Below are 23,707 nucleotides of genomic sequence, written 5' to 3' on the forward strand. Positions count from 1 at the left end.
CCAATGGCTAAAATTTATTTTTACCACAATACCAGAGCAGTACAACAAATCTCTTTTGTTGTGTTCACAACATTTCACTGATGACTGCTTTTCTAATCTCGGTGAGTACAGCGGGATTTTCAAAGCGTTTGGCCATAAAAGAGGGTTCATTACCAACTTTATTTAGAACAACGAGCATCTCCGAATCACAACGCGAAGTATGATTATGAAGTTATGTGTCTGTTTTCTCCCGAGCGTCTTATCAGTATGTGTGCTGTCTGCGCTGATCGTCATGTACAAATAGGTCATTAAAATGAAGTGTAACTCCGTGAATACTCAAAGAAGAGACATGAGAGAGATATCTATAGAAAGCTTGACATGTCTACTTTAAAACTAAACAAGTGCTGCTAACAGATATTCTGTGATAAAGTAATCCATATGAAAACAAGGCGATGTCTGTTTTTCACGTCTCCCTTCGTTATATCTAATGTGACCACGCCCCCGCGCTGAACGCACTATTCAGATTCAAACTGAAGCGCGCGGCTTGAACACACCCACACAGAAGAAAAAGCAGCGAGAGTGTTCAAGTTTTTTATTTTACTGTTTGCTTCATGATGAGAGGAATACGACATAATTCACCCCAAACAGATGCTAACGCATAGTTTACCGTGAAGTTGTGTGCGGAACAACCAATCAAAACTATGTCAGTTGACCAATCAGAACACAGTATGCTACCGAAAGGTGGGGTTTAAGGAAACTGAATCTTTTGAACAGCTTCGTGCGAATCATTTGGGGACCTCTGAGAATTGAGGTAATTTTAAAATGATATTTTGACAAAATGACAATGTTTTTTAACCTTGGATGGATTTAAACCTGTTGTACATGACTTATAAACAGTGATATGAAGCTTAGAATTTTCATCTTACTGGCTCTTTAAACCCATTTTCTTTAACTATATTAAATACAAAACAGCAGCTTGACATGTTTTGGTATTATGTTATTGCTTTATAAAGTAACCATAGCCATATGTTCTGATTCATATATTTGTTTCATGTGTGTGTGTGTGTGTGGTGTATGAATGTGTTTTTCCCAACCTTCTTCTGCAGGACGCAGTGAAATATGAAGATGAACATGCCCTGCAGCGAGTTAAAGATGGTGAAGAGGTACGCCATGATCACCGTGCTCTCGTTAACGTACATCAGACCAAACGCCCAGGTCAGACCGAGCAGACAGAGCAGAGCGATGGCTCCGATCACCCACGATCTGAAACACACACACACACACACACACACACACATTAGCCCTGGAAATACCTGGGGAACATACAGTCAGATCTCATTACTCGCAATATAAGACATAAGTGCAAGATTAGTGCCTAAAGTGGTAAATTTCTAGCCAGCTTTCCACCTAAATTAACTATGACTTCAGTTAAAGTGAACTCCATTTTCTCAGTTCTACATCCCACTCATGCTGCTCTACTGTATATCTGTGGGACTTTGTTTCACAGGAAAAAAGAAAACGAATGAAGATGCTGCTAAGATCTAAAAAGAACAAAAGCAGCATCAGTCATTCGCTCTCAGGAAAAAAGGTACAAAAGCTGCCTCTGCTGCAGGATCCTTTCAAAAGCTACTGCAATATGCACTTTTTAAGACTAATATGCGTCTTTTCAGGATACATTTAAAAGGCAGCCACTTCAACGACACACTTTGTACCATTTGCACCAATGAATAAAAAGTTTCTGTAACACTTTCCTTAAAGCCTTTAGGGCATTATACAAGCATTGCATTTTAATGCATTAATTGTGCCTTGTAACACACCACTGATACAGTGTCAGAGTTTCTATTAATATTTTAAACCATTTTATTTTTTTGTTTGTTTTTATAATTAGTATTATTATTATATTTCTTCATATACGTCTAAATAGTTTTATTCAGTTTTAATTTAAGATATTTTCATACATCAAGTTAAACTAAATAAAAAAGAGAACTGTTGCCTTGTCAATAAAATAAAATATATAAAATACAAAATTTCCATTTCAAGTAATGACAATGTTTTTTTTATGGTTTTATTTTTAGTTTATTTTTAGTTAACCTTTAGTTATCCTTTTAGTTGCACATTGTATAATAAAAAAAAAAAAAATGTCATGATGCATTTTATTAATGATCTATTTAGAAAGAATAATGCATTGAAACAAAATATTATAATGCATTTTAACAATTATTTATGAAAATAAATTTTGCATTAAAAAAGTACTTTATGCTCTGAACATAAAGGCTTTAAGGAAACTGTTATCAACATTAATTCGCACAAAACCTACAAAGCGTTTGTCTTCTGAAGACTTGAAAGGGTCTCTTTTCTTCCGTTTTGGAGCTAGACTGGTCTTATGTTGATCAGCGCAGTGTTGCTGACAGTGACATAAGCTGAGGACATTATTACAGAATTGTCATTTTTAGGCAAACTATGCTGTTTTCACCCGTGGGGCTACAGGTCCACCCAACTGACTTCATCCAGCTCAATTTAATACTAAAATTAAAATTACACACATTAACTTATGGAATACATCCAATATAACACTAATGGGCCACGCAAACTTCATAACATTATCATTAACTATAATTCCAAAAAATAAACAAGCCTCAGTGAGACTGCATTTCAGAAAAAAAATGTGCGACTATTAAAAGACACTAAGACACAAGTTTTAATTTAGCTGTCAATCATTCATTTGGTACATTTCATAATGCAACTTTCCAGAACAATTATGGTTGCAAAAATCTCTCAATGTAGAAAATGTGCTGCAAAGATCACTCACAGCCTGGTTTCATTAAAAAATAATGAAATTAGCATTTTACCTAAAGTCTATGCTAGAGTACTATAGACTGTTTCATGTGTTCAAATGTTTGAAGATTTTTTTTATATAGAAATTAATTATTTTATTCAGCAAGGATTCATTAAATTCAAAATTGACAGTAAATGCATTTATAATTTCACAAAATATTCATTTTTCAAACAGATGCTGTTCTTTTGAACTTTCTGTTAATCAAAGAATTCTGAATAATAAAATGTGTCACAGTTTCTACAAAAATATCGGGCAGCTCAACTGTTTTCAACATTGATAATAATCAGAAATGTTTCCAATAATCATCATATTTTCATGATTTCTGAAGATCATGTGACACTGAAGACTGGAGGAATGATGATGAAAATACAGCTGCATATCACAGAAATTAGCTGTTTTATGTGCGAATATCTGTTAAAATGTCAGTTTAAATTGTAAAAATATTTCACAATATCACTATATTTACTGTATTTTTTTTTTTATCATCAAATAAATGCAGTCCTGGTGAGCAGAAGAGACTTTATAAAACAATCTTAAAGACTCCTAACTGTTTAATGCAGCTCAGAGATGACATGAATGCATTTACACTACTATTACAGTTGCATAATGCTATCAGAGCAACATTTTAGTACAGAAATATGAAATGATACTTAAATATGAAATATTTAACATGAATATATTAATACATTAGATTATGAATACTAAATATGAGACTAATGACTGTTTTGATGAGTGAGTCATTGAAGCATTCATTCAACCAATTCATTCAAAATAACCAAATCTTACAGACACCATACATATAAACGGTAGGATTTGGTTTAACATACTTTAAATAAGACTCAGGTCTCTTCAAATATAAGTCTACATGATTGTTCCCCCATTTTACTGTCCACCAGGTCAAAATCTTAAGTCCGATTGCTTAGAAATTCTCAGTTTTCACAATTTGAGGAATCAAATCTTTAGTAAACACTAAAAAGCATTAGGAAAGAAGTATTGAAATCTTCACATCTTTAAATGGTACTGAATGTCAAAATGACCAAAAGTCCGATTGGAGTCATAAAAGAGTTTGAGACATGACAAACTGCACAGTAAAGAGGGAGGCTTTAAGGGCACTGAGAAGGTGACGAGCAGAGGATGACACACAAACACACGCGCGCGCGTTCATGGGGTGTGTGAATGATTGACAGTACTTCATACTGTGAAGTGAAGGAAAGCGTTAAAACGGGAAGTAAGTGAAGAGGGTTTATTTGCTGTTATGCAGCCGAGTGGAGAGAGAAATATTAGCTGGAGGAAAGGAAAGACGGATCTGCTTACTTAATCTCCGGATCATAATCCTCATAACTGAAGAATGAAAAAAAGAAAAGCAACAGAAAATTAGAGTAAATAAATGGACACTTGAGAGCAGAATCAGGAGGGAAATGAAGCAGATGGGGTTCGATCAGGGCTGTTTGATTCATAATCATTTCATAACAATACAGCAAAGAATCAACATCAAAATCTTGCTTATATTAAACACTGAACTTTAACAAACAAACAAGACGGTTGATGTACGGAGCCGCACATGGACAAACATACATTTATCGTGGCAACACATTAAGAATTTGTTCCTACGACTTTATTCATTCCTTTGTTTTTTAGGTTGTGGCCATGTTGTACTAATTCATTGTCTCGTTTTGATTTAATTAAAATTAGAGAATTAATTACTACAAAATATCCATGATTTAATAAAATTAGTGGATTCATTCGTAGAGGTATAGTTCTGTAGAATGTGGTAAACACAGCTGACGATAAACATTGACTTCAATAACATGTTTTCCATACCATGGAAGTCAATGGCTACTGTTAACTGTTTGGTTACCACATTCTTCAAAATATCAATGTTCAACAGAAGAAAGAAACTCATACAGGTTCGAAAAATACTTGGGATTGTGTAAATGATAACATGATTTATATTTTGGGGAGAATTAGGCTTTAATTCGTGGCAGAGATGCGTCACGTGTGGGGCTCCATGCATACCATGCTTTAAGACAAAATATTAAGTATCTTTGGATTTCCCCTTACTTTACTGCCACGGTAAACCTATTTACATCCAAATAAAAAAGGCATTCAAATCACTGATATATTCAAGATGTTGGCCAATTTAAATCTCAAGCAAAATCATATAACATTAATATTCGATACATCGTCCAGCTCTCATGAGGAACCATTTCTGTAGAAAGGCACAGCAGAACCAACCGCAAGACAAGAAGAAGAACTGCTTACACACACACACACACACACACACACACACGCACACACACACACACGCACGAACACACACACACACACACGCACGAACACACACACACGCACACACACGCACGCATGCACACACACACACACACACACACAGACAAACACACACACACAGGTGTCGGGGGTAATTACCACACACACAAAGTTTGGATCTAATAACTGCAGCAGGTGCACAGCAAAGTGATTGATGGAACTGAAGTGGAGACTATTAAACATCATTTTGCTGTGTCCATCTTAATGAAGAGGTCATTAATAGACATGATTGACCCATAAACAAGACTTCAGTAATACCTGATATCTGTACATAATCAATCAAGAGTGTTGAATAATTACTGTGACATAATACCATTGTTACCAGTTTTTTTTTCATTGTCTTTTTGTGAAGTGATATAAAACTGAAAAAAAAAAAAAACACTTAAATGAAGAGACTGCCTCGGCAGCTGGCTACTGAAGTACTGAAACAAAAAAATAAATTACAGTGAAAATATAAATATATAAAAAATTACAAAACATAAAAAAATTACATATTAACATAAAAGCTAATTCAAAATTTAATAAATACTGTAATAGTATATAAATAATACTTAAGTAATACTGAGTTTTACACATCATTGATACTACAGTTATGAAACATTCCAAGACTTTCATATTCAAGGATTTGAGGAGTATAACGCATTAAAACACATTACATCGATCATGTGTCGTAATGTGTTATATTGTGAAGCACATGACTTCATATAACCTTCATATAACAATCACCTTGACTAGTATTTGCATGCAACTTTGTGCAAGAACACAGCTGCTTAAGGTGAATATTAATTCAGAATCAATCAGAATATGTATAAAATGGATTATAATGAGCATTTTTCACAAATAGGCTTAGTTTCTTTCAAGAAACAGTCATTGCAAGGCTGTGTTTAACCTTCAGAAAGAAATATTATATGAGCAGGGCTCTTATATACACATGCAAACTGTGTTTAACTGACTCTGTAAATGAGTGTGGCAGGAAAACATGATCGTGGCATTTCTGTGTGATATTTATGTGAAGATCAAGAGCAAATCTCAAGATGTATTTTAAAGGGCAGTACAGAAACACAGTGCTTCACTACAGACGGTTCATCGAGTTTACAAGTGAGTAACTAGACTTAAGAAGGCAATAATGGATGCAGTTTTATTTGCCACAACAAGAACAATAAAGAAACCCATTAGAAAACTTGAACAGCTTTTTTCAGATAATAAATAAATGTGCAGTGATGTATGTGTTTGTGTAGTGTTTCAAATGAAGCACAACCCATGCTCACTCGCCAATTCAGTTCTCTGCAATCAGTTTGATCAAACCTTGGATTTATAGACTGCAAACTACTGCGAATAATGCAAGAATTGGTCAAATTTGCATTACTTCCATTTAAAATCCTGGACAGATGGTCTAATGCTTTAGAGAAGTCATGCATTAGCGTAACGAATTTGCGGCAAGTGCCAAACCAATTGCATGTTACAAAACTCTTAATTAGCTCACGCTCTTGTCTGAGTCTCTTCACCAGCGTTAAATCTCCATTTCTCGCTCGCTCTCATCTCGAGGGAATAATATCCCTGTATTTCTCACAGATCTGGTCTCCAGAAACGTCATTTCTTATGCTTCTCCTTCCGTTTCTCCTGAAGCTACAGTATGCAGATGTAAGTCGTTCACACCTCGGTTCACCCTCTCTCTAAAACACACTCGTGCTGAAGAACCCCAGGTGCATTTGAAGTTTAATTGAACAAGATACTGGCGACTCATTGCGTTAACGATGTCCTGCCGGGAGTTTAACAAACACAAGACTCTCCTCCCTCAGGTATCCTGCTGCTGATCACCCTGGTTAAAATGAGCGTGAATTATGATAAAGAGAGTGCTTTTAAAGCGTTTAAGTGAATTAGCAGCTATTTGTCATATCGTCTCCCTTCCGTCTCCAGAGCGAATCTGCGTCCCGATGGCAGCTGTAATTGAGTTAGTTGGAGGCAGAAAGTCTTGACGTAGATGTGAACAATGTCCTGGAGGTGCTGAGCAACGATGACACACACGTCTGTCTGCGCAGAAGTCTCTAGAAACACTTTGAGTGGGTTTAACTGAGTCACGGATTAATGAATAAAAGTAATCGTTCATGACACACGGATCAAACTCAAAGCGTTCATGTCAATCACCGCAATTTACAGAGTCGCTCCTGTCTTTCATACACACACAGAATGATGGAGGACATATCGCTGCTCTGTTATTTTAGTTCCAATGCAATTCCTGATACTTTGTCTACCTCAGCCGCCATTGAGATGAATGGAAACTGCTGCGCATTGAATGTAGTGTTGTGCACTAATGCAGTGGATACTTTTCACAATAATAAATAACTCATTCATTAGAAACAAAGAAAGAAAGAGAATTCGCCATTGTTCCACATTGCAAATGAAGTACGAACACACACACACACACACACACACACACACACACACACACACACACACACATCAAACACAGGAGGAGGTGGGCGGGTTGAGTGACCTCCAGAAGGACAGATGACGGGGAGAAACAGCTGATCTTACCAGTGCCACTCCACTACGACACAGCCGTCATGATAGTGATAGCTGGACAAACATCAGCAGAAGACAGGAACAGAGAAATGAAAAAATAAAACCGACAGAAAATAACTCAACAACAATTGAATGAAATGAAACTTAGGAAGAAGCAATGACAATGGCAACTTAAACCATTCAGAAGACCATGAAAATGTTTGACAAGCATTTTAAATGATGATATTCTTTCCTTCTTTCCTTTATTAATACCTGCATTAGATGCTCATGCAGTAATGTCTATTTTGGGTAATCTCATATGATTTTAGTTGTTTATTCAGCTGTTGTTGGATGCAAAACAAATACGTGACTAGTAATACGATATGTGAGGATAAAGTGTCTTTGCAGTTTGTTATACATGAGCACTTCATAAAACAGTTCTGATCAGATAAGTCTGGTGTAAATAATCTTAATACACTAATACTGGAGGAACAGTGGAACATTTAGCTGAGATTGTGTTTCGTAGATTTGGATTTGAAGTCGAACTTTATAATGTAGTTCTGTTTAAAGAGAGAGTTTAGTGGAAAACTATTTATTCACCCTCACGTTGCTCCAAAAGACCAAAAGAAAAAATTATTTGTGCATCTTGTCACTATATTAAACTAGAATCCAGTGCTGTTTTGGTCCCCATTGACTTGCATTGTTTCTACACATATAAAAAAAAAAAAAAAAAAAAAAAAAAAAAAAACTATATATATATATATATATATATATATATATATATATATATATATATATATATATATACATATATATATATATATATATATATATATATATATATATATATATATATATATATATATATATATATATTACAGAATAAATGAAGGCAAACAGGTTTGGATCCACACAAGGATGACTATGAAAGCCAAATTTTCATTTTTCTGGTTTTTGAACCATCCCTTTTTAATGGATGTTGACCACAGTGCCATGCAGCATGTTTGTTGAGGTTTGTGATCATCAGTGATGCTGTTGTTGTCCATTATATGATTTATAACAGTCGTGTCTAAGAAATAAAAGAGATTTAAAAGCATGTGATGTGATTTATAAGGCTATTTGGAAGGTCGAGTTATTAACCGCAGACCAACCAACGGCCGGCCTGCTCCGCTCACAGAGGTCATGACCTCTACGTCTCATTTCTGTCACACAACAGATCCAGATATATTCCTTCATTTCCCAGTGTGAGTCCAGTAGCCACCACACAACACACAGAGCTTCAAACGAGGACAAAACGACACATACAGACTTTTAGATTTTACACATCTGGGAAAGTGGGCCAGAAATATAGATGCCATCAGCATCTTAAAATGGGCGTGGCTAAATGTTTGGCCAATAAAATGTCCCTTGAGGAACAGTGCTCCACCCACTTAATTATCAATACCAGCTGCCACCTGTCAATCATCTGACATATCAAAACCCTCCTAGGGGATGCTTTTTGAAATATATTGAACATTTATTCAAAAAAGTAAAGTAAAGTGACAGTAAAGACATTTAAAATGTGATAAAAGATGATTTGTTTTCACAAACATATTCAGCAGCACAACTGTTTTCAACACTGAACACTCTACAGATCAAACTGATAGAGCTGAGTATGAAAACTGTCATAAAAAGACACTGTCATTATCTCATTATTATCATGAATAGAACGTCTGATTACAAGAATTATCTCATTTAATCTCAGACTTCATGGAGGGAGGAGATGTGTGGCTGTAATAAGACCCTCGCTTGTGAATTAATCAAACTCGTTTTGTTTTATACAGTTTTATACGGTCCCCTCCAAAATGAATATCGAGAATTTTTTTATATATATTTCTTAATAATAAAGCACAGTAGCAGCAACAGGGCTCTGGAAGTAAAAGTCCCATTTATTTCTTCTACAGAAAATATAGATTGAGCAATAACTCTCTTAATAAGATAATTCAGTAATAATTTAGCAATATTTTTCAATACAGCGATAACATGTCCCCCACCCTTTTTTTTTGGGGGGGGGGGGGGTAATATACTTTAACATAATAGACTTATCTGCCAACATAATTGTTTGTAGACACTTAATTAAGTTAAATTCAATTCAATGAAAATGCAGTAGTTACAATTAGCTGAAGGTTACAGTGTTTTTTGACCCAGTTAAGTAGGACTTAATTACATCAATATATATATATATATATATATATATATATATATATATATATATATATAATGAAATACAATAAAAACTGTAATGTAATTTCTATTGAAACTTGTGCTATGTATTTTATACAATTGTAAATAAAAAAAATTGTAAAGATAAAGTTTAAATCTAGTACATTTAATAAACTTTACACTTAATTTCAAATGACACATTACAGTTAAAATGATAATCAAGTACTTTACATGTGCTTTAGTCAACACATCAAAATAAGTGTACTTCTCTAAAGCACAGCACAAAATTATCAAAAAAGAAGGATTTAAAATCTACGTATGTTAAAATAAAACTTATTATCTGACATTATAATAAAGTGCACTTTTTTAAAAGTGTACTTAAGTGTGTTACATTATGAAAATGTCTCTTTTTAACTCATATGCCATTTATTAAATTAAAATATTATCTGCATATATATATATATATATATATATATATATATATATATATATATATATATATATACACACAGATCAAGTGCACATTCAAGTGTTTACTCAATTAAGCACACTTCTTTTCACAAAGGGTCTGGATTTCAATAGATGTGACCTTGGGCCACAAAACATATATAAGGGCCAATTTTCAGAAAATTGAGATAAAAATCTGAATAAATAAGCTTTCCATTGATCTATGGTTAATTAGGATCAGACAGTATTTGGCAGAGATACAACTAATTGAACATTTGGAATCTGAAGGTGCAGAAAAATCTAAATATTTAGAAAATCACCTTTAAAGTTGTCCAAATTAAGTTATTGGCCATGCATATTACTGATCAAAAATTACGTTTTAATATATATATATATACAGTAGGAATTTTACTAAATATATTCATGGAATGGCATAAAAGAAAAATATTAAATTTTGACCTATTGCTACAGATACCCAGTGGCTTAAAACTGGTTTTGTGGCCATGGTCACATATTGTTATAAACATCAAATATATTTCATACTTTAATAGTTCGTTATTGCATGACTTTTTCTGCTTTGATTTTTCATTATACTCGTTTTGCACCTTGGTCTTTTTTGACAATTTTTTTTATCAAATCGATGTTTTCAATGCTGTCAATCCTTTTTGGTTTGGTTCAAAGCATTGAATGTGTTTCTAAAAAGCATGTAGAGAAAAAAGAATGAGACAAATAATTCAAGAATGAATCCCAAGGCCACTGCAACAGTTGCTGTTGAGCTGGACACATGAATGCAAGTGTCATATTCAGGATGTATTCCCTTCGATCAGATGTCCATCACAGTTCTCTGGGCCAAGGGACACATCAGTCCAGTTTGGCCCTTAAACATGCGGTGATGCACTGCGACATCTGGCCTCATCCCCAGCAGTGAAGATACAAGATCATTGACTCAAACCGTCTGATTAGCATGCATCACACACACAAAAGCACACACATGAACAACTGGACACACACACATCATCTCACTGTCCTGCGCTCTATGCTGGATCTGAGGGGACAGCCATAAATTAGCATATTTATAGTCCTTTCAGCTCTCTGCTCTCCTGAGTGGCTGCTGTGTGGCTCTGTTGATGAATATTCATGTGCATGCGGAGGTTAATTTGGGCAGAATGTCTGCTGCTCTTTCCTGTGAAATAACACAGATCTTCAGGTAACAACAACCTCCCCACTGAATACAGAGACGGACACACACACACACACACACACACACACTGTGGGATACTTGTGCCAGTTTTACTTTTACCTTAACCTGCAATAACAATGTGAAAAATGAGTCATGCGGGTTCCTCTGTAGATGTTCAATGGGCCACTTAAACTCCTGTTTATATGCATGAAGTGTGTCGCTTCTCTACAATTAGAGCCATAAAAGGGAGCAGCATAATGGCTGTTTCCAAACAGGTTTTCCAAACACAATACACCAATCACTTTTCTGTCCCATTACCTGACACTGATTTTGTGAGGCTACTCGAACAAACCAAGCGCCTCAACTGATCGGAGCGAAACACAGGTGAAAATGTGGCCTAAAATGTTTTGGAATATGATCACCAGTTCCACATTTGGACATCACATTACTTTTGTAGCGTAAATGCTAATGCTTAGTCATGATGCATTTCGAAAGCAATGGCACATATGGCACACTCCACTCAAAATCGGATTATTAGCCATCACTGGAGGAATGATGCATATTAAAAGCATCTTTAGAAATCTCAAAGACCCCATCCACCACAGGCCCACCTTTCAGAGGCTCTTCCCTAAAGACCCCACCCCTCACAGACTACACCCAACAGAGTGCCAAACACTTCAATGACTCCATCTATTGTTGGCCCCCAGCTTTCATTTAACAGTCACCTCTCTTCACATAGATCCCACCACCGCAGACTATACCTTTAAAAGTATCCTCCCTAAAGACCCCACCCACCACAAACTACACCCACTAGATCAGTCCATGACTAATCCTGGCTCCACCTTTCACATAGATTCCACCCTAAAAGACCACACCTCTTCATGACTCCACCCATCATAAGCTCCACCTCTCCAACAGAATACGCCCACCACAGGCCCCATCATTCAAAGGCTCCTCCCTCAAAAGAACCCACTCCACCCATCTACACCTCTCAAAAACCCCACTCTAGCAGGACACAACTATATGATGCCCCACCCTTCATAGACTCATCTATAATTGGCTCCACCCCTTCACAAACTCAACCCATTTCAGACTCCACCCACCCCTACACAAGCTCCACCCACCATAGGCCCAACTTATCAAAGGTTCCACCCTCCAAAAAAACCACCTCATAGGCCACACCCCTCCACAAGGTCCTCCCACAGATAGCCCATTTCACAGGCTCCACCCCCCCACAACTTCCACCCACATATAGCTCATCTCACAGGCTCCACCCCTCCACAAGCCCCACCCACAGAGATCCCATCCAACAGGTCCCACCCCTCACTGTCAGGCTTACTTGATGTTGTCAAGGCAACCAGAATCTGGCTTCAAGATGGCGGTGTGGTGGAACATCTTGTAGAGAGCGATTCCCAGGAAGATCACATTCAGCTGGGAAGAACAGAAGCACAGGATTGGTTTAGGATTCACACATGAGGAGACCAGGATGTAGACAGGGTTTTAACTGTGCGTTATAGGTAGTATAAGAGCTGGTTACCATGATGATGAGTGTGGCAGGGCCTATAAAACTCCAGATGAAATAAGTATCCAACCGCAACCAGCACCTGAAAATGAGAGGAAAACACATCACTCAAGCATCAAATTAACACACGTGCATGCACGCACACATACACACACACATACACACACACACACACACATATACACAGGAAGTAATACTGCAGGTTGTCTCCAAGGCTCTTGTGTCTTTGGGCTGATACATGAGAGTTCTTTCAATTATTCAGACTTTAATTTCCGCAACATTAGACTAAACTTCAACTTTCCTGCGACCACACACATCCCAGCAAGACCAAGATTTGAGTGTGTGTGTGTGTGTGTGTGTGTGTGTGAGACTCACACTCTGTCCGTCCCATAACTGCGGTAATCCACTGCGGCAGAAACAGCCACGATGAGCGCAGGAATGCCGTATCCGGCCAGGTAGAAATACCTCCTGCGTGAATGCTCGCTCTCGAACACCTCCACCAGCATGATGTAGAGCTGAACACCTTCCAGAAACATCCACGTGAACGCAGACAGGAAGAAGAAATGCAGCAGAGCCGCGAAGACGGCGCAGGCGATCTGAAAGACGCACACAATCACTCGTTACCTGGACATTGATGGATGCTGTTCAGCGACCTCACAAACCTGCTCAGATAATTGAAAAATGTGAAATAAGAAGGTTTAAAGATTATAAATCATGCATGACGTTCTGCATTAGAGTCACACACACTGAACGCTCTCTCATTAAATCTTTATGACACACACACACACTTGTGCCATTTCACCCTCTCATGAAGTAATAAATGCATGCAGCCTGCCATTTAAAAACATCCAACACACAATCTCCCCAGCTGCACAACATGGAAAAAGTGAGTAAAATGTACAAATATAAAAAAAAAAAAAAAAAAAAAAAAATCTGTTTATGTTTAAAACAATAAACAAATCAACAATATTTGATGTGATTAACAATGCAAATACAATGTAAAAAAAAACAGGATTATAATCACGTAAATTAAGACTAAAACCATAAAAGTATTACTTAATACTTAAAAATGTAAATGGAAACTTTAAAAATAAAAACCAAACTAAAATGATGCTACTAAAATAACACTGAAATGATAAGTTTCGTACAGGCTGGTCCACACGGTTGATGCCGGTGAGGAAGAGTGTTTCAGCGATGAAGAGCGAGATGCACAGGTTCTTGTGGATGGTGTTTCTGTCGCTCTGCAGGCCGCGGAAGAAGCAGAAGGTGAAGATGCAGACGAGCAGACAGACCAGAGACAGCAGGATGCCCACCCACGTGATGATGTCCAGCAGCAGACCATGAACTGGATCCACCGGCTGCAGAGAGAGAGAGACATAGATTTCACTTTCACATCCCTCTGAACGGAAATATTACACTTCGATATCAGAATATCACTGCAAGCAGCAATTACAGATACACAGTGACACCATCAAAGCACGAGAGCACATCACAGCAACGATTTCAGACGCTTACACCAGGAGAGGAGCCCACCATTTCAATGATCTCCACCAAATAAAATAAAATAATTTTATACATTTTAACATTTTAAATTATAATTGTATAATTTATAAATAATTATAAAAAAAGCATGATATATATTTTAATTGTTTCATAAAAATTATAATTGTACATTTAATTTTTCACTTATTTATTGTTCTAGGTAGCCAGCTACCTTGCCAGCTAATTAAAAACATGTGAATTTCAAATTATATATTACATAAGTGTAGGTAGCTATTTTTTATTAATATCTTGTGGTGTAATTAATTATATTAACAACAACAAAAAAGATTATCTTTTACTGCAAAGCTGCAAACAAGCCTCCAGCACAGTTAACAAACCTACAAAACGGTCTTCACGCATGTATTGTGTATTTTTCTGTTCAGCGCCTGTGACAGTCAGTGATTTATTATCGTGCTGCAGTTAAAGCGCTCAGATCCAGCAGACGGCGTCATTGATTCCCACTGTGCTCCCTCTGTAGGGTCCCTACGGAGGCCACACAGCCAGGGGAAAAGAGCACAGCTGATATGGGACACATCCCAGAAGACTTTGAGTCGGAAGAATGGATGTCAGCATTTCTGAAGAACACAGCACATGAATATTTATGAACACTGCACAGGTAACAGTGCATAGCTTGTGTGTGTGTGTGTGTGTGTGTGTGTGAGAGAGAGAGAGCCCCAGAGGGCTGCTGAGCATATAACACATCGCTCTTCCTGAGGCCCACTCACCCTTGAGTGCTATATCTCCTCTACATTCAACAGCAGTGTGTGTGTGTGTGTGTGTGTGTGTGTGTCAGTGCTGTAAGTAAATCAACAGCTCAAGCCTGCTCAGCAGAATCCACAGCGAGTCTCAGACTTTATAGAGTCAACGCTGAGCTCAAGTAAATCTACGTGTCTATAAACACACATGCATACACTACTCAAACACACGCACACACACACACACACACACGTGTACATGCACTCGCAGAAAAACATTTTACCCCTACATGATGCATAATAGTACCTTAAAGGTATGTATTGGCACCTAAAGTGTATATATAACTAACTAAATTGTAAATCTTAGTTAAAGCTACCAGCCCAGTGACTACTGCAATAGTATTTTATGTAAAAATTAAAAATGCCTGATGCCCAAAATGGACGGCGGGTAAAACAAATTGGGTATTTTAACTCAGTATGTCGTACTGAAACTAAAGATACCAGTCTTGTGAAATTAGGCAAAAATATCCCGAAGTTTATCAAAAAATATCCCAAAATTCCTATTTTTTCCTATCTCCAGACCACCAGGTGGTGCTGTGCCGAAACTGAGAAGGTAACCTTGGGTCCTGGTTATTATAACACACACAAAGTTTGGATTGAACGTGCTCTCGTGATATGGAGATAAAGCCTCACGTTCACTTTGGTGTGCTCTTCGTCGAATTCACTCGTGCGTTATTCAAATTCCCCAGCTTTTTAATTTAGCATTGTCTGAAGATAATCTGGTCCGATTTTTCAATGTTGAATCATCTTAAACCAAGGAATCAGAAGAAAAGAGCATTTTGTTTCAACTGTTATTAGCATAAATATGAGTGCAACTTTGAGCAGATAGTGGCGCTAGAGGGTTTGCGCTAGAGACTCCAAACTACCTATGGTTAATGTTGAGACTGTCTTCTATATGTGTGCCAAATTTATGGGCTTTCATAGACCCCCAGAGCAGAAGAAGAAGTGTTGCACTCCAGGAGTCTTTACTAAACATAATGGCTAAGAAAAAAATAAATAAATAAATAAAATTATTTTCTTCAACAAAATAATAATTATATAATATATATATATATATATATATATATATATATATATATATATATATATATATATACTTATATTATATTATATACTTATATTATATCTCTTGGAGAGAGACACAGATGGACAATCAGGAGAAAATCTGCTGAACAACACACACACACACACACACACATAGAGGTAATGGAGCAGGTGCTTGATTAATAGTGCTTTGCTCTCCATCAAACACACTGACACAAAAAAGTAAAAGAGATCAGTGTGTGTGTGTGTGTGTGTGTGTGTGTGTGTGTGTGTGTGTGTGTGTGTGCTGCCAGACTCAAGATCTGGTAGATTTATAACCCATCTGTGTTCTTCTTTCCTCAGTATCAGCTGATTTCTCACACAGTCTAGTGCTGAGAAGTTTCCACAAATCCGTTCTTTTGAACATTTTGTTTCAATGAAGCAGTTACAACATCAACAGTGACCAGCAGCAGTTCATCGCTTCTCTTACATGATCACATACAGTCCACACGGGTTAAACATGTTTTAATGGAGCACTCAAGGGCCAGCTGAAAACACTGCACATGAAAAAACAACAACAACACACTTATGGAAATATGGTTAACATTAGATCAATTCAGTCTTCTGATGGAACGTTTTAATCTATTTCTAATACTAAAACATTTAATATTGTTTACTTTGAACTTTCTATTCATCTGTGAATCCTGAAAAATCAAATGTAAAAATAAAATCCTCATAAACAATCAGCAGCACAACTCTTTCAACATTGCTAATAAGCAGGAATGTTTCTTGAGCAGCAAGCAGTAGGAAAGAGCATCAGCAGGAGGAAATGTATCGAGAGGAATGTGAAGTTTGCTTTAGTTGAGATGAGAGTGAACGTGTTGAATGATTTCAGTCATTCACGAAGGCCTTCAGAGCAGTAAACATGAACACATTTCACTCAGAATTCAATCAGTCCTTGTTTCCTCGTCCTAACGAGGTGTAATTCTGTCGCCGTTCACACGCGCACCCCTACGATGAGAGCATGGGCCTCTTTTAGGATTGATGGATGACGATTGTCTGACATTGCCCCAGACTCAGCATCACTCCAGCACTCACACTGCCACCGCTGTAGTCATGGCAACAACACAACGCTCACCTCTGAGGACCTCAACAGTCTCAGAGTGAAAGAACGCATCACTGAATGGATGCACACACAGGAAATGAAACCCATCTATAAGGCTGTACAGATAAGTGGGTGTGGTCATATCTGAAAAGGGTGTGGCTTAAAGTTATGCAGTAATGCAGTAATACTTCCATTTAGTATACAGTACAATGCACAGATACATGTATATATAATACATGAGGCGACTAATACATGAGGCAACATTTCCATTTTTGGTTTGTCTGTTTTTACTTTTGTTTATTTATTATTATTATTATTATTATTATTATTATTTGCTTGTAAAAAAAAAAAAATTATGCATGTTTTATTTTTATTTTTTTGCCTAAACTTATTTGCCAGTGGTGCCAGTTTTTTTCTTGCCCCCCTAAAAAAAGATTAATTTGTTAAAACCACTGGAAGTTTTCATTATTATTATTATTATTATTATTATTATTATTATTATTTCCCCTAGTTAATGAGATCCAGTTTACTTGTCAGATCGTTGATCTGTTTTCCTGAGTAACCACAAACCAAGACATGCCCACATACCAAATCTATAGTGGGTGTGGCTAAACCCAAGGTGGGTGTGTTCAAGGCAGAAGTGAATGGGAATAATCCATGATGGGGTGTGGCAAATGTGGGGTGGGTGTGGCTAAGCATATTGTGGACATGACATGACTGTGAATCCTAAACTATATATATATATATATATATATATATATATATTTTTTTTTATTATTCTAATTAATAATTGCTGTTTTATTAAGATTTTTTATTAATTAATAAAAAAAAAATGCTTTTGTAATTTTCTTTAGTTTTAGTTATAAATAACTTAGTTATTATTTAATTTCAAATGTATCATTTGATACGTATGTTTTCTAGCGGTTTTGTTTCCATTATGACATTTTTTTGTTATAGTTTTAGTTGGCACTCATGCGCAAATGTGGGCGTGTCTTAGCATGGAGAGGGTGTGTCCAATTCGTTGGTGGGCATGTCACTGCCTTAAATAGGTGTGTTCCCAATCCTCATCAATCACTGACCTCTACTTCCAGATGTGACTCACACACTGGAAATCTAAGTTGCCAGATTTTATTTTAAACAGCAGGACCGGAAGGAGACCTGTAGTTTTCCCTTCTCACTTGCTAATCAAAATGTCTGTCAGCGATCTACTCCTTTTTTTCTCATTCTCTCGAGAGCCACGGCTGTCGACGGCGCTCCACAGGGCCTTTCTTTCATCCCTTCTTTCAAAATGTCTTTTCTTCCCCTCATTTTTCACTTTTTCCTGTCAATTGTTCTTCTGTTTCTCTCCAGGCAAAGCCGAACCTGGGCTCTGAATGGAAAATGTAAATGAAGCTTTTAGACTTGATGCACCTGGCTGAGGCTCCGTCCCATGTGACCCCACGCCTGCCAGACGCTCGACCACACCGACACAACAATAGACATCAGTAGAGAAACAACAACACAGAAACGGCACTAATAGGTCAACGGTTGAAAACAATGCAAAACTTAAAGCTGTACATCTGACGCATCATGTCGGCCTTTAAAAACACACTAACCAACTCACAAGCAACAGCAACATTGCAAATGCACAAGTGTATGTCTGTTTGTTCGGTGTGTATTAAGTTGCTCAGCTGGTAATCAGCGTTGATCTTGGATCATATGGAGAGATAAAGACCGCCCACCCGCTGATCTCCCACAATGCACCTCACAGCCTGGAGTCATCAGCAAACAATAAACAGTCTCCACAGAGATCTGCTCCACATAAACACACCTCATGCCTTTCTTCTGATTTCTTCAGAGCAGAAGACATTCAGCGGCTCCAAACTTCATGGGATGATTTACATCACTTAGTCTTAAATCACTGAGATACCATTATATTGTTTATATTTTCAGTTTTTAATTTTAGTTTCATTTTTAGCATGTTTGTCATGTTAGTAGTTAGTAGTACTAAATATACATAGTTTACTATTGTATAGTGATATTCAAGATTTTATATATTTTCTGTATATTTTGACATACATATATATATATATATATATATAAATATACTATAAAACAACATTTATCATTTGAATTTAGTTTAACAGTTTATTTGTTTATTTTTTTAAGCAACAACATTTTTTATGGTTTTATTTAATTAAAAACTTAAAACCCAAAGGGTAAAACTTAAAGCTTTTATACATAATGCATTATAAAATTATTTTAATTGCATGAGTTATGCCTTGTAACACACCTTATATTGCACTGTATGATCTCATGAATAATTAAAATCACAGTAATAATACATTACAACAGTCATTTATGCATTGTTACACTTTTAGAAAGTATAATGCATTAAAAAACATGATAAACAACCAATTTCAGATTCCAAATATTATAATGCATTTTAACTTACAATTACAATTATTTATTTATTATTCATTTTCAGTGTTTGGAATAACGGCGTTTAAAAGAACGGCGTTAGTTAACGACGTTATTTTTTCAGTAATGCGGTAATCTTACTAATTACTTTTCCCGTCGTTATAACGCCGTTAACGTTACTGAACGTTAAATGCGGTGCGTTACTATGCATTGATTTAATAAACTATTCAATCCGAACGGACCCCTGGCTCACACAACGAGTGAGGAGATGGGTTAATAACGAGATAAGCGGTTGTGATTGGCTAAGGCAGAGTCATGTGTTTCATGGTAGCCAATCAGAGCCAGTGTTTTTACACACATGCCGGCACACGTGGCTGCGCCAGCGGCGCCAAACACACACACACACGCAACAGCTACACAGAGATCAGCAGCAGAGATGGCGAGTCAGGAGCAAGTTGCCATTTTCAAGGTGAAGATATAAGCACTACTTCAAATTCATTGTGGTCAAAGGCAAAAACGTGCATGTAATGTGTACATGTAATGTGTGACACGCATCTACAAAGCTAGTGGCCAAAAACACTTTTCTTACAAAGATAATACTTGAAGGGCAGGATAAAACTCTTGCTGTCTGTTGACGTGCAATAAATATTGAAAGAGATATACCTGTCTGTTCTACTCATTTCAACCTACTTGTGAAAACTGAAAAAAAAAAAAGTACAAATTATCTGACATGTAGCAACTCTTTCTATTTATATACAGTAACGCAAATAGTTACTTTCCCTGGTAACGAGTTACTTTTATTATAGAGTAATTCAGTTACTAACTCAGTTACTTTTTGGAACAAGTAGTGAGTAACTATAACTAATACTTTTTTAAAGTAACGTTCCCAACACTGTTCATTTTACATGATAGCTTCAAGTTTTAGTGTATTTGTTTTCGTGGAGTGGAATGTGAATTGTTGGACTGAAGGGAGAGCAAAAATGGTTTTACAAACAATTTCTGCTGTGATGGGAATGCAGATAAATGGTCTGATGTTTATATCTGGGACAGATGTGCTGGAAGCATCTCTACCTGCACGTCCACATGAGCCATGAGCACAGCGAAGTTGGTGAGGTGTGTGCAGGAGCAGGTGGTGTGTGTTCGGTTTGTTCCCAGCAGCAGACAGTCCTGCGTCGACCAGAAGCCCATCATACTGCGCTTCGAGTAGCTCCAGAACGAACAGTTGGGGTTGAAGTTCTCCTCTGACTGCTGGAAGAGGAGGAAGAACAAACTGCGTCAGAGAGGAAAGCAGCGAAACACACGACATAAGTGAGAATAAGAGTTACACTCAGGGTTCAAAACCTGCTGCCACCAATGCCCAAAAAAAAAAAAAAAAAACAAACAGCAGAAGTCATGTTCAAAAAATGTGAGATTGTAATAACTATGAAATTACATTTTAAGATGTACTTAAGTTGTACAAAAAGCACTCCATGGTTTAGCTAGCTGCATTTGATATATATTTCAACGATAATACATTTCCCTTTTATAGTAATTTAACATGCACACCGAGTGTCTGAAAACATTACATTCAAGTTGCTTATTTTAAAGTATACTATTTCGGTAATAATGCTTAAGTGTACATTTTCTCACAAGGGTAAGTAGGGTACGTATCTGAAAACTAGGGATATAATTAGTTAACTAAAACTGAAACTAAAATTAAACCATTAACAAAATAATAATAATAATAATAATAATAATAATAATAATAATAATAATAATAATAATAATAATAAGTTACTTGAAATTAAATAAACATTAAATGAAATAGAATAATAATAATATTAAAAAACTCTAGTTGGCAAAGAAAAATGTGTCACTTTAATTACATTTTACCTGATGTTCGAAAATATTGTAAAAATACAACTAAAATAAAAATTATAGATTAATAAAAAACAGTCATATTAAAATCAATTATAAAAAAGAACAAAATATATATTTGACAGTCTAAAAATTATTAAAATGCTCATCAAAATTCCTAAACTAAAATTAAATATAATGAAAATGGAAACTATAAAAAATAAAGCTCATTCTAAAAATATAATAGTATCTTCTTTATACTAAAATAACACTGCTGAAACTTTTATTTTATTTAGTTTACACTCCGTTATATTCTGTTTTCCATAAACACTCAAGTCTACTTTCATTTTCACAAGGCTAAGCCAATAGATGATCATTTAATATCAGCAAACTAATTGAAATAGCGTCCATTCCATACTGTGACCTCTAAACTAGGATGCAGTCAGATGTTTTTTCTGCATTTTGGAGGAAAATAAATAAAACTGAATTCAAAGGAATGGATTTAAACCGAGGAGCCGAGAGTAAAACACTGGCACTGGTGGCTAAAGCATTATCAAATTAGCCCAAATCTGTAACCAACAGACACTCCGGTGGCTGGCTGCTGGTATTCTGTGGAAATCTGCAGATTCCTTGGATTTGCCGATATCTTTCTCCCATGAGCAATCTGAAACAGGAAATCACGTTCCCAGCTCTAATCAAGCCTGGAGGCAGAGATTCTGTGTGTGTTATTTTCTGGGAGCGTTTCAATAAAGCGCTCTGAGAAAAATAATTCAGGCATAACTGCTGGTGTTGGCGGGGTTTTTAGATTTTAACCAGCAGAACTACTTTTTACCGATCATGACATTGCAGGAAGAATGATAACAATAAAAATGGATGAGCCATTTTCCCATAAGACAGCAGAAGTATGAAATGACATATAAAAATGTACTTTAGTCCTACTTAAGTGTGTCAAAAACAATTGTAGTTAACATGCACATTGAGTGTGTGAAAACATTACATTTAAATCACAGAAGTACATTCTTTTAAAGTCTATTAGTTACAATGCTTAAGCATACTTTTGTTTCACAAGGGTAAAAGCCCATATACACCAAGTATGATGACTATAATGATAATTATACTAAACTTCACATCAACGCACAATATTTTTCTGTTTATTAAAAGCTTGCGCTGCGGTTTTGTCGTCAGTTATTTGAAATGCTCAAAGAAGACTGCTGACTTGACAGTTGTCCAAAAGACGACCATTGACACCTTGCACAAGGAGGGCAAGACACAAAAGGTCATTGCAAAAGAGGCTGGCTGTTCACAGTGCTCTGTGTCCAAGCACATTAATAGAGAGGCAAAGGGAAGGAAAAGATGAGATAGAAAAAAGTATACAAGCAATAGGGATAACCGCACCCTGGAGAGGATTGTGAAACAAAACCCATTCAAAAATGTGGGGAAGATTCACAAAGAGTGGACTGCAACTGGAGTCAGTGCTTCAAGAACCACTACACACAGACATATGCAAGACATGGGTTTCAGCTTCGCATTCCTTGTATCAAACCACTCTTGAACAACAGACAGCGTCAGAAGCGTCTCGCTTCAGAAAGGACTGGACTGCTGCTGAGTGGTCCAAAGTTATGTTCTCAGATGAAAGTAAATATTGCATTTCCTTTGGAAATCAGGGTCCCAGAGTCTGGAGGAAGAGAGGAGAGGCACACAATCCTTGTTGCTTGAGGTCCAGTGTAAAGTTTCCACAGTCAGTGATGGTTTGGGGTGCCATGTCATCTGCTGGTGATGGTCCACTGTGTTTTCTGAGGTCCAAGGTCAACACAGTCGTATACCAGGAAGTTTTAGAGCACTTCATGCTTTCTGCTGCTGACCAACTTTATGGAGATGCAGATTTAATTTTCCAACAGGACTTGGCACCTGTACACAGTGCCAAAACTACCAGTACCTGGTTTAAGGACCATGGTATCCCTGTTCTTAACTGGCCAGCAAACTCGCCTGACCTTAACCCCATAGAAAATCTGTGGGGTATCGTGAAGAGGAAGATGTGATATGCCAGACC

General features: G+C 36.6%; 1 protein-coding gene across 8 annotated transcripts in view; it reads right to left on the reverse strand.

Moving 5' to 3' along the window:
• The window catches only part of LOC128016417 (adhesion G protein-coupled receptor L3), a 251,076-nt gene that overhangs the window by 17,530 nt on the left and 209,839 nt on the right, over window positions 1-23,707 (reverse strand). For 6 of the 8 annotated variants that reach the window (XM_052600898.1, XM_052600897.1, XM_052600903.1 and 3 more), the window contains 6 exons: window positions 20,893-21,069; window positions 14,145-14,354; window positions 13,372-13,592; window positions 13,012-13,078; window positions 12,814-12,905; window positions 1,074-1,242 (listed from right to left, as the gene is read on the reverse strand). In XM_052600898.1, coding sequence (XP_052456858.1) covers window positions 1,074-1,242; window positions 12,814-12,905; window positions 13,012-13,078; window positions 13,372-13,592; window positions 14,145-14,354; window positions 20,893-21,069 — 936 coding nt within the window. The remainder of the gene's footprint in view (window positions 1-1,073; window positions 1,243-12,813; window positions 12,906-13,011; window positions 13,079-13,371; window positions 13,593-14,144; window positions 14,355-20,892; window positions 21,070-23,707) is intronic. The other 2 variants (XM_052600902.1, XM_052600904.1) reach the window with 1 other exon arrangement.

This window comes from Carassius gibelio, chromosome A7 (assembly GCF_023724105.1).
Source record: "Carassius gibelio isolate Cgi1373 ecotype wild population from Czech Republic chromosome A7, carGib1.2-hapl.c, whole genome shotgun sequence".
NCBI classification, from domain to species: domain Eukaryota; kingdom Metazoa; phylum Chordata; class Actinopteri; order Cypriniformes; family Cyprinidae; genus Carassius; species Carassius gibelio.